This window comes from Pseudophryne corroboree, chromosome 4, assembly GCF_028390025.1.
Source record: "Pseudophryne corroboree isolate aPseCor3 chromosome 4, aPseCor3.hap2, whole genome shotgun sequence".
Classification (NCBI taxonomy): domain Eukaryota; kingdom Metazoa; phylum Chordata; class Amphibia; order Anura; family Myobatrachidae; genus Pseudophryne; species Pseudophryne corroboree.
Window position 1 is genome coordinate 190,786,082 of NC_086447.1, and position 12,619 is coordinate 190,798,700.

The window sequence follows — 12,619 nt, forward strand, 5'->3', positions numbered from 1 at the left end:
CATGTTATGGATTGCATGTAAGTCCCTCCCTCGTGATTGCAGGTGCCATTTTACACTGGAATTGACTGGAAATGAATGTTCTTGATGGGCCTGATTCAATGACGGACGTAATGCCGATTTTTTTCGCAATTGAGCGATTTCTGGTAAACTGAGCATTCATATGCATCACACTATGCATGCACCAAAGTCTGATAGTGATGCCGCTCACAGCGTGTTGGGGGGTGTTGCTGGCCTGGGTGGCTAGTAGCTCCGGTGGAGTCTACTGTCAGAAATGATAAAAATGAAAAAATGAAAAAAAATAAAAGATTTTAACAAACCAGTTACAAGTGGGCCCCCTAGAGCCTAATGGGCCCTAGATATCCACCTGTACCACCTTGAGGATAATCCCGCCCTGGGCCCAGCCTATTACCTGTATCAGATTTCTGGTACAAGTTGGAATTGACTGAATTGTGTAGAAAATGCACATTAGAACCATAAGAGTGTTACTATGACATATGAACACACATAAAGCTTGTTTTACAGCTCCTGTGGGTTTTACTTGGGACTTTTCATTGAGAATTTGATTTATTAACAGTTCAATATTTTGAGTGCAATATTTAGTTCTAATCCAATCAAAAATGCTTGATTAAGATTTGATTTAACTATTTTTCTGTACATCTTCAATTTTTTTGTGGTCATCACTGATATATATTGGGCACATTGCAAAAAACTATGCAATGGGAATGGTAAATGGTACTAAATCTGCAATGGTAGGAGTCATGGGATGTGCAGACAGCCAAGAAACTTGCTCAGTAGGTACAAGTAGCTATAATAACACAGTTACACATTTAGCTATTCTCAGCCTCATTCACAATTATCTTTTGTTTCAGGTTTTGGATTTGTGGCACTGATATGTAGGAATCTGCGTACCCTGGCACCAAGAAGGACCTCTTCTTGGTACCAAATAATCTCGAGTCAGGATTTTCAGCAGCATCTTAAAAACTCTTCCCAACTTCCCCTCTACTCATGTAATTAAAGTCTGATTCTTTAGAGGAATGTGTGATTGTCAAACTTTCTCTATAATTTGCTTGACGATTTCATCTACTTTTAAACATTTCTGATAATTTATATTTTTGATAGTAAAAAAAAAAAGTTTTGTATTCATTTGTTACTAAAGTAAATTTACTGATGGTTGGTAATAATGTCTCCTAATAGACTGAAATAGTTTACTTCTGCATATCTAGCAGGTGCTATCATTAACTTACACACAAAAGCTAGCAGTACATGTTAAGAAGTACTGTAATAGCTTTTATATATTTGGACACAAGGGCGTAGTTACTATAGGTACAGGTAGTGCAGTTGCTAAGGGGCCCAGAGCTGAGAGGAGCCCATCTTCCCGGTCAAGGTTACGTGTTCTATACATTTTTCACCATTTGGTGGTACATAGGGGTCCCTACAAACAGAGGTGTCACTGTCAGTGGTGACACCAGGAGCCGGGGGTGGGAAAAGGGAATGTGCCGGTGAAAACGGGGCATGGCCTTGTAAACAGGGGGCATGTCCACGCAGGCCGGGGGCATGGCCTCACACCCTGAACCCCGTTTCATCACTCTAGGGTCCCCGAAATGCGGGCTGCACCCAGAGACCAGTGTGTCTACGGTGCTGGATCCCACAGTCGCAGAAGCTGGGTGCTTCATTTAATGTCACAGAGCAGCACCCTGTTCCTGTCACTTAAGAGTAGACGGTACTTATATGTCACCCCTTCACAGGTGACACTGGGTACAGGCCATAACCCTCGCACACCCATTGTGACGTTACTGCTTACAAACTTTCCTTGTGGTCTACAATATATCTAGTTACGCCCCTGGACCTACTCATTGTAATGTGGTGTAAAATTAACTGAAGGGCATTATAATGTTACATAATATGAAATGGAGGTATTGTATGTCATAATGTGAGCTGGGGGTACTGTATTGTATAATGTGTACTGGCAACCCTACAATGTGACATTACATGAAGTAGGGCACTACTAGGGTTCATAAAATAAACTAGGACCTTATTATGGGGCAAAAAATTAACAACTTGCGGAGAGGTGTGTCTCTCGAAGCATTGGGACAGAGGCCCCTGCAAAATGTCGCTACAGTATGAGGCTCCCAAAGTTCTGGCTACACCCCTGTTCTGACATATTGAGCACCAGTGGTGATAAATGAATGAAGTTCGCCCTTGTACAAGGGGGCAGAGTTGGCAAAGCTGCAACATTCTTGCTAGAGTGATTTCTGGACTCCTGGAACCATGAACTCATGGGAATTTTTCTGGGGGTTTTGTCCCTATGTTCTTTGTGTTGTAAGCACTGACAATGCTGTGAAAAGTAACAACATAAAAAAAAAATCAGGATTATATATTGTTGCTACTGTAGTAGGACTGTTTATCAAGCAGGGATGTGCCATGAATGGACAACCATTAAATACTGTTAAGTATGAGGAACTTAGACTGTTGCTTTGTGTCCTACAGATCAGTGGTGTCACTACAGTAACAGCCCGTTCACGGGAGCAGAAGGTCCTTATCATGGTCATTGTGATGGTTATCTGCTTTCTTCTCTGCTGGTTGCCGTATGGGATAATGGCACTGATTGCTACATTTGGGCCGCCTGGTTTCATCACCCCTGCCGCTAGCATCATACCTTCTGTACTTGCAAAGAGCAGCACCGTGTACAACCCCATTATCTACATCTTCCTGAACAAGCAGGTATGTACGTACAATTTAACCTTCCCTTGCCATATACAGTAATGAAACAAACTAGGACATACAGTACAGCATACAGTAAGTGAATATATGATAAAGTAACACATTCACCCAGTGTTGCCTAAACCTTTATGTGTACAGTATACTGTAGTCACACTATTATGCATTTACATATGTATAGACTAATACATAAAGATTACTATATGGACATGTAACTACCGCAGTACATTGCATACAATTGAATCCTCTCCAATGACTTTTCCCCTAAACCAACCAATGACAAAGTATTCAGTAACATTCCGGGTGTGGATACAATGCTCTGTAGTAGAAAAGGTGTGAGTTCTATTACAAATAATAATGTGGGCAATATATGAACATTTCAAATTGGGTACTATCAGAATGGTCATTCCTGAGTCCTAATAGTCTGCCTAAAGCTGCTTGTTGTGGCAGTAATATACATGGACATGGAAGTTACATCTATTATCTAAGTGTGTCACACTGGGGATGTGTAACCCTAAGTGTCACACTGGTGCTGAGCATTGACCCTTGGTACAATAGCAAACTGGTGTTGTATTTTTTTGTCACTGCCCGCAGTGCAGCTGCAACCTAGAGCTCCATATAGGCAGTGCCATTTGTACCAGCGGGCGAGCCATACAATTGCACAGGGCACATTCCCCTGGCCCGAATGCTCCCTGTCCTCCATGTTAAGAGATTCGCGGAATGACACATTTGCATCATAACGTCACAATGCAACACGTTATTTTACGAAACTCCACCCCCAGAGTGAGGTACTATTGACAGGGAGGACAGTGAGAGGGGGCAGCGCAAGAGGGAGGAAGACACAGCCGCAGGGAAGCTGGCGGGAGCATGCTGGGGCTAGCTGGCTAGCTGGCTGGGGCTGGCAGGCTGGCTGTACATACCCCTGACAAAGCGCATTCCCCCTGGCAACTAGCAATACACATCTCTGGCAACGAGTATTACCCCTGGCAACAAGTAGGACACCCGTCCCAAAGCATGAAACCCCTGGCAACGAGCATAGATCCCAGACCATGAAACCCCTGACAATGAGCAAGTCACCCATCCCATGAATCCTCTGGTAATGAGCATGACACCCAGCGCATGAAAACTCTGGCAATGAACATGTCACCCAGCAAGTGAAACCCTTGGCAATGAGCAGGTAATTTAAAAGTAATTAGAAGCTTTACTGTAGGGCATAATGTTTCATGGACACTGCGGTGTGTGGCATAGTATGGTGCAAGGGGCATTACTGTTGGGGGTTTCAATATGGTGGAATTTATTTTTTCCCTGTGGTGGCCGAGGTCTGTTGGTGCAGGGTCAAAAACGGGGGTGTAAGGTCTTTCCCTGCAAGACCACACCCATTTTAGTAAGACCATGCCCATTTTAGTGAGGCCAGGCCCCCTCATTGGGAGCGCAAATTTGTATTTTTTATATGTATGGGGGGACGCATTTTTAAATCTCACACTGGGAGCCAGATGATCTACAAACAGTGCTGCATATACATAGTAACATAGTTGTTAAGGTTGAAAAAAGACTATTGTCCATCGAGTTCAACTTATAGTGCTATTCCACCGAGTTATCTTTATTTACAGATGATATGCTTGGATGCTATTTTCGGCTAAAAATGTATCTAAACCTTTTTGGAACATCTCGATAGATTCAGACATTACCACTTTCTCCGGCAGTGTGTTCCATAATCTTACCGCACATACGGTAAAAAAAATCTTCCTTCGTTTGGTGTTGAACTCCCTCTCTGCCAACTTTAAAGGATGACCTTGTGTCCTGTGCACAGATCTCTTGATAAGTAAATTTCCCGAAAGATCCCTATAAGGTCCCTTCATGTACTTGAAGATATTGATCATATTCCCTCTCAGATGCCTTTTCTCTAGTGTAAACATTCACAACTTAACTAACCTTTCCTCATATTCCAAGGACTCTAAACCTTTAATTAATTTAGTAGCTCTTCTCTGCACCTTTCCTAGTTCTACTATGTCTTTTTTATAATGAGGAGCCCAGAATTGTACACAGTATTCCAGATGGGACTGTACCAATGATTTATACAATGGCAGGATCCTGTTCGTTTCTTATCCCGAAATGCATTACTTTGCACTTCTTTATATTAAACCTCATACTCCACTTGGCTGCCCAAACACCCAGTTTAGTTAAGTCACTTTGAAGAGAGACAATATCCTGATCTGATCTAATTATCCTACAGAGCTTAGTATCATCTGCAAAAAATGATACGTTACTCTCGATACCATTTACTATGTCATTTATAAATATGTTAAACAGTAAAGGTCCCAACACAGATCCTTGTGGTACACCATTTAATACCTCAGTCCAACCTGAAAATGTTCCATTGACTACCACTCGCTGTCCCCTATTAGCCAACCAATTTTTGATCCAAGTACAAATATTATCACCATGCCCAAGTTCCCTTAATGTAAGATACAACCTCATGTGAGGAACTGTGATGAAGGCTTTCACAAAATGTAGAAAGACCACATCCACCGCATTACCCATGTCTAAGTTTGCACTTACTTCCTCGTAGAAACTAATTAAGTTAGTTTGACATTACCTATTTTTTACAAAGCCATGCTGGTTCTTACACATTATGTTTGAGCATCTCAGATACTCCTGAATGCTATCCCTTAATATACCTTCCAATATTTTACCTACTACAGAAGTCAGGCTTACCGGTCTATAATTTCCAGGATTAGACATCATTCCATTTTTAAATAGTGTACAACAGCTGCAATGCACCAGTCCCTGGGAACTATGCCAGTTGCAATTGAAGCATTAAAGATTAAATATAATGGCCTAGCTAACTCTGAACTTAGCTCCATAAGAACCCTTGGGTGCAATCCATCCGGTCCGGGAGATTTATTAATCTTAATATTTTGTAATCGCTTTATGATTTCTGCTTCACTTAAACACATTAAATAATCTTGGTAATTATACTTTGCGCTAACTTGTTCAATTTCCTCCATATTTACTTCTCTACTGAAACTGACAAGAAAGTTGTGTTCAATATCTCTGCTTTTTCATTGTCACTAGTTAACAAGACTCCTAGGTCATTTTTAAGTGGTCCTATGGTGTCTTTTTTATCCTTTTACCATTGATATACAGGTTGAGTATCCCTTATCCAAAATGCTTGGGACCAGAGGTATTTTGGATAACGGATTTTTCTGTATTTTGGAATAATTAGATACCATAATGAGATATCATGGTGATGGGACCTAAATCTAAGCACAGAATGCATTTATGTTTCATATACACCTTATACACACAGCCTGAAGGTAATTTTTGCCAATATTTTTTATAACTTTGTGCATTAAACAAAGTGTGTATACATACACACAATTCATTTATGTTTCATATACACCTTGTATACACAGCCTGAAGGTCATTTAATACAATATTATTAATAACTTTGTGTATTAAACAAAGTTTGTGTAAACTGAGCCATCAAAAAACAAAGATTTCACTATCTCACTCTCACTCAAAAAAGTCCGTATTTCGGAATATTCCGTATTTCGGAATATATGGATATGGGATACTCAACCTGTACTTGAAAAAAAAATTGGGGTTAGTCTTACTTTCCTTCGCAATTAGTTTTTCATTTTCTATTTTAGCTGCTCTAATTTCATTTTTGCACAATTTATTTCATTCTTTGTAGCGGCGGAAGCTCTCCTTACTCCCACCAGATTTAAAAGCTTTAAATGCTTGCCTTTTACTGTCAATTAATAACTTGACCTTGTTATTTAGCCACATCGGTTTAAACTTGCTCCTCTTGGTTTTGCTGGCCAAGGGAATGTACTCGTGCATGAGCTTGTGCAGCAATATTTTAAAGGAATCCCACATTTCTGCAGTGTTCTTACCATTAAAGATTTGATCCCAATCTACACCCTTTATAGATTACCTGAGCATAATAAAATTTGCTTTCCTAAAATTAAGAACCCCATATAACGCTGTTTATGGTAACATAGTTCGAATGTGACCATATTATGATCACTATTTGTCAACGGCTCCCTTACTTTAATGTTAGATATTGCCTCCACATTATTTGTTATCACCAGGTCCAGTGTGTTGTTATTCCTAGTAGGTTCCTTTATCATTTGGGACAGATAATTATCTTTCAGTATGTTTAAAAACCTATTACCCCTGGCTGTACCACATGACTCCAATGACCAATTTATGTTAGGATACTTAATTCCCCCATAACCAACATATCACCATTTGCTGCTGCCTTTACAATTTGCTGGGGGAGTTGCGTTTCCACATCCACACTTATATCTGGCGGTTTATAGCATGCCCCTATTAGTAGTTTCTTTGTAGTTTCTTTGTATGTTTACCCCCAAGTTTTATTTCCACCCTTAATGACTCAATGTGATCTTTACTACCCTCGCAATCAATTTCCCTTTGATATGGTTTAAGGATGGAGTTAACATAAACACAGACTCCTCCTCCCCTTTTGTTTTCCCTTTCTTTTCTAAAAAGTGTGTAGCATTCCAAATTTACTGCCCAATCATGGGACTCATCCCACCATGTTTCCGTGATACCTATGATTTGCTTAAGATTACAACCTAATTCCCTATAATCTTTTCTAAAGACATCCCATCTACCACTGACTTTGTCTTTCCCAGCCCCTCCCAATAATCTGCTACCCGGTCCTCGATGTGTCGTACCCGAGCACCCGGAAGACAACATACTTTACGACGGTCGCGGTCCTGGTAACAGATTGCCCTATCTGTTTTTCTAATAATTGAGTCACCTACCACCACAATCTGACTAGGTACCTCGCTAACAGTTTTCCCCTCCTTGCCGGGGGGATTGTTCCTCTGGTTGCTAGAGGAAACAGCCACTGACTGGTCATCCAAATCTGCACTGCACTGTTGTAATTAACACCCACCCAAACAAATAAAGCACTTCAGCCACAAAAGTGGCAGTCCCTGTCACTAAAGTGCTTGGTTGGTTAAATTGTGCTAATTTAAAAAAAAAAAAGACTTTTGCAGCAACTGAGGAGAGAAAATGCCATAACAGAACACCAGGATAATTGATTGATTGAATGATTGATTGATTGATTAAAATTAACATGTGTGAGGCCTAAAAGAATTTCGGTACAGTCCACAATGCCTTTTGATTTTAATTTTCGGACTCAAAGAATTACATCAATTTACAAATCGCTCCTTCCTTCTGATCTATTTATTGATGAATGAAAACACTCTTGGTTACTTTATATTAGTGATGAGTGGGTTCGGTTCCTCGGAATCCAAACCCCCCCGAACTTCACCCATTTTACACGGTTCCGAGGCAGCCTCAGATCTTCCCACCTTGCTCGGTTAACCTGAGCGCGCCTGAACGTCATCATCCCGCTGTCGTATTCTTGCGAGATTCATATTCTATATAAGGAGCCATGCGTCGCCGCCATTTTCACTGTGCTGAAAATATCTGTGCTCAGTGTGCTTGCAAATATCTGTACTCAGTGTGCTTAAAATATCTATGTTCTCTGCCTGAAAAACGCTCCATATCTGTGCTGCATTGTAGTATATAGTAGGAGGACATTACAGAATTTTGCTGTGACCACCAGTATATATATATATATATATATATATATAGCAGTACGGTACAGTAGTCCACTGCTTTACTTCTGTGTCATCAAGTATACTATGCATCCATACCTGTGCTGCATTTTAGTTGTGCGCAGTATATAGTAGGAGGACAGTGCAGAATTTTGCTGACCACCAGTATATATATATAGCAGTACGGTACAGTAGTCCACTGCTCTACCTCTGTGTCGTCAAGCATACTATGCATCCATACCTGTGCTGCATTTTAGTTGTGCGCAGTATATAGTAGGAGGACAGTGCAGAATTTTGCTGACCACCAGTATATATATAGCAGTACGGTATAGTAGTCCACTGCTCTACCTCTGTGTCGTCAAGTATACTATCCATCCATACCTGTGCTGCATTTTAGTTGTGCGCAGTATATAGTAGGAGGACAGTGCAGAATTTTGCTGACCACCAGTATATATATATAGCAGTACGGTACAGGAGTCCACTGCTCTACCTCTGTGTCATCAAGTATACTGCAAAAGTTCAGTAAAATGACCCAAAAATCAAAATTAAAAGCGTCTGATGAGAAGCGTAAACTTGCCAATATGCCATTTACGACACGGAGTGGCAAGGAACGGCTGAGGCCCTGGCCTATGTTCATTGCTAGTGGTTCAGATTCACACGAGGATGAAAGCACTCATCCTCTCGCTAGAAAACTGCATTGCCACTCATAGATGGGCCAGGTGTTTGTGTCGGCTACTTGGGTCGCTTAGCTTAGCCATCCAGCGACCTTGGTGCACCTCTTTTTTTCTTTGCATCATGTGCTGTTTGGGTACTATTTTTTAAATCTGCCATCCTGTCTGACACTGCAGTGCCACTCCTAGATGGGCCAGGTGTTTGTGTCGACCACTTGGGTCGCTTAGCTTAGCCATCCAGCGACCTTGGTGCACCTCTTTTTTTCTTTGCATCATGTGCTGTTTGGGGACTATTTTTTTAAAATCTGCCATCCTGTCTGACACTGCAGTGCCACTCCTAGATGGGCCAGGTGTTTGTGTCGGCCACTTGGGTCGCTTAGCTTAGTCACACAGTTACCTCATTGCACCTCTTTTTTTCTTTGCATCATGTGCTGTTTGGGGACTATTTTTTAAATCTGCCATCCTGTCTGACACTGCAGTGCCACTCCTAGATGGGCCAGGTGTTTGTGTCGGCCACTTGGGTCGCTTAGCTTAGCCATCCAGTGACCTTGATGCACCTCTTTTTTTCTTTGCATCATGTGCTGTTTGCGGACTATTTTTTAAAAATCTGCCATCCTGTCTGACACTGCAGTGCCACTCCTAGATGGGCCAGGTGTTTGTGTCGGCCACTTGGGTCGCTTAGCTTAGCCATCCAGCGACCTTGGTGCACCTCTTTTTTCTTTGCATCATGTGCTGTTTGGGGACTATTTTTTAAATATGCCATCCTGTCTGACACTGCAGTGCCACTACTAGATGGGCCAGGTGTTTGTGTCGGCCACTTGGGTCGCTTAGCTTAGTCACACAGCTACCACATTGCACCTCTTTTTTCTTTGCATCGTGTGCTGTTTGGGGACTATTTTTTAAATCTGCCATCCTGTCTGACACTGCAGTGCCACTCCTAGATGGGCAAGGTGTTTGTGTCGGCCACTTGGGTCGCTTAGCTTAGCCATCCAGCGACCTTGGTGCACCTCTTTTTTTCTTTGCATCGTGTGCTGTTTGGGGACTATTTTTTAAATCTGCCATCCTGTCTGACACTGCAGTGCCACTCCTAGATGGGCCAGGTGTTTGTGTCGGCCACTTGGGTCGCTTAGCTTAGCCTTCCAGCGACCTCGGTGCAAATTTTAGGACTAAAAATAATATTGTGAGGTGTGAGGTGTTCAGAATAGACTGGAAATGAGTGGAAATTATAGTTATTAAGGTTAATAATACTATGGGATCAAAATGACCCCCAAATTCTATGATTTAAGCTGTTTTTGAGGGTTTTTTGTAAAAAAAACAAACACCCGAATCTAAAACACACCCGAATTCGACAAAAAAATTTCAGGGAGGTTTTGCCAAAACGCGTCCGAATCCAAAACACGGGCGCGGAACAGAATCCAAAACCAAAACACAAAACCTGAAAAATTTCCTGTGCACATCACTACTTTTTATGTGGTTGTATAGTTTATTAAACTGCCATACTATCTGCCACTGCTGTGCTGTCGCTTAGCTTAGTCAAACAGCTAGCTCGGTGCAACCTTTTGGCCTAAACTGGATGAAAACAATATTGTGAGCTGTGAAGTGGTCAAAATTGACTGGAAATGACTGGAAAATAATGTTTATGTGGTTAATAATTCTGTAGGAACAAAAAAAGGCTCCCACTATGTGATTTTAGCTTATTTTTTTAGCAATTTTTGCAAAAAATGCAGATCCATAAACAGTGAGGGCGTTTTTGGCAAAACCAAATCCTGACAACAAATTAGAACCAAATTCAAAACACAGGGGCCAGTATTTACTAAAAATCCGAGTTTTGCCGATTTGTGTTTTTTTTTCTAAGTCCCAATCCGGGAATTCACTAAGCAGAAAACTCGGCAGTGTCTGGTCTATTTGTAATGGTTTGATTGGCAAAGTTCAGAAATACGAATGAATAGACCATTGGTCAAACGCGGCTGTTATTTCATACAATATGGGCATTCACTATTCATTCGTATTTGGGTGTTAGTCTCTGAGTGCTCAAGTGCGGGTCTGTTTTTTTTCGATTCGTTAAAAAAAGCAGCAAAAAAATAGACCTGCTTTTTTCAGTCGAGTTTGGATAACCATGCACGGATCAGTGAGATCCGTGCATGGTTATCTATGGAAAAGGGTCTGTTTAGTGTAAAAACAGAAAAAAAATTGCATGGGGTCCCCCCTCCTAAGCATAACCAGCCTCGGGCTCTTTGAGCCAGTCCTGGTTGAAAAAATATGGGGGGAAAAATGACAGGGGTTCCTCCATATTTAATCAACCAGCACCGGGCTCTGCGCCTGGTCCTGGTCCTGGTTCCAAAAATACGGGGGGCAAAAAGCGAAGGGGTCCCCCGTATTTTTTAAACCAGCACCGGGCTCCACTAGCCAGGTACATAATGCCACAGCCGGGGGACACTTTTATACTGGTCCCTGCGGCCCTGGCATTACATACCCAACTAGTCACCCCTGGCCGGGGTACCCTGGAGGAGTGGGAACCCCTTAAATCAAGGGGTCCCCCCCTCCAGCCACCCAAGGGCCAGGGGTGAAGCCCGAGGCTGTCCCCCCCATCCAAGGGCGGCGGATGGGGGGCTGATAGCCATGTGTAAAAAATGTGAATATTGTTTTTAGTAGCAGTACTACAAGTCCCAGCAAGCCTCCCCCGCAAGCTGGTACTTGGAGAACCACAAGTACCAGCATGCGGTGGAAAACCTGGCCCGCTGGTACCTGTAGTAGTAGTACTACTACTAAAAAAAATACCCCCAAAAAAACAGGACACACACACCGTGAAAGTATAAGTTTATTATATACATATACACATCCATACATACATACTTACCTATGTTCCCACGAAGCTCGGCCCTCTTCTCCATGTAGAATCCTTGGGGGACCTGTGAAAAAAATTATACTCACATAATCCAGTGTAGATTGTGTCCAATGTATAATCCACTTGGCAAAACAAAAAAACAGAAACCCGACCACGCACTGAAAGGGGTCCCATGTTTACACATGGGACCCCTTTCCCCGACTGCCAGGAAACCCCCTGACTCCTGTCAAAGAGGGTCCCTTCAGCCAATCAGGGAGCGCCACGTCGTGGCACTCTCCTGATTGGCTGTGTGCTCTTGTAGTGTCTGTGAGGCAGCACACGGCAGAGATACAATGTAGCGCCTATGCGCTCCATTGTAGCCAATGGTGGGAACTTTGCGGTCAGCGGTTGACTGAAAGTAACCTCACAGCTGACCGCAAAGTTCCCACCATTGGCTACAATGGAGCGCATAGGCGCTACATTGTATCTCTGCCGTGTGCTGCCTCACAGACACTACAGGAGCACACAGCCAATCAGGAGAATGCCACGACGTGGCGCTCCCTGATTGGCTGAAGGGACCCTCCTTGACAGGAGTCAGGGGGGGTCCTGTCAGTCGGGGAAAGGGGTCCCATGTGTAAACATGGGACCCCTTTCAGTGCGTGGTCGGGTTTCCGTTTTTTTGTTTTGCCAAATACGTGGATTATACATTGGACACAATCTACACTGGATTATGTGAGTATAATTTTTTTCACAGGTCCCCCAAGGATTCTACATGGAGAAGAGGACCGAGCCTCGTGGGAACATAG

At 42.5% G+C, this 12,619-nt stretch overlaps 1 protein-coding gene across 1 annotated transcript in view; it reads left to right on the top strand.

The window, feature by feature from the left end:
* Positions 1-2,495: 2,495 nt before the first annotated feature.
* LOC134911248 (pinopsin-like) overlaps positions 2,496-12,619 on the top strand; it is a 239,497-nt gene continuing 229,373 nt past the window's right edge. The window contains exon 1 of the mRNA XM_063919546.1: positions 2,496-2,721. Coding sequence (XP_063775616.1) covers positions 2,542-2,721 — 180 coding nt within the window. The 5' untranslated portion in view covers positions 2,496-2,541. The remainder of the gene's footprint in view (positions 2,722-12,619) is intronic.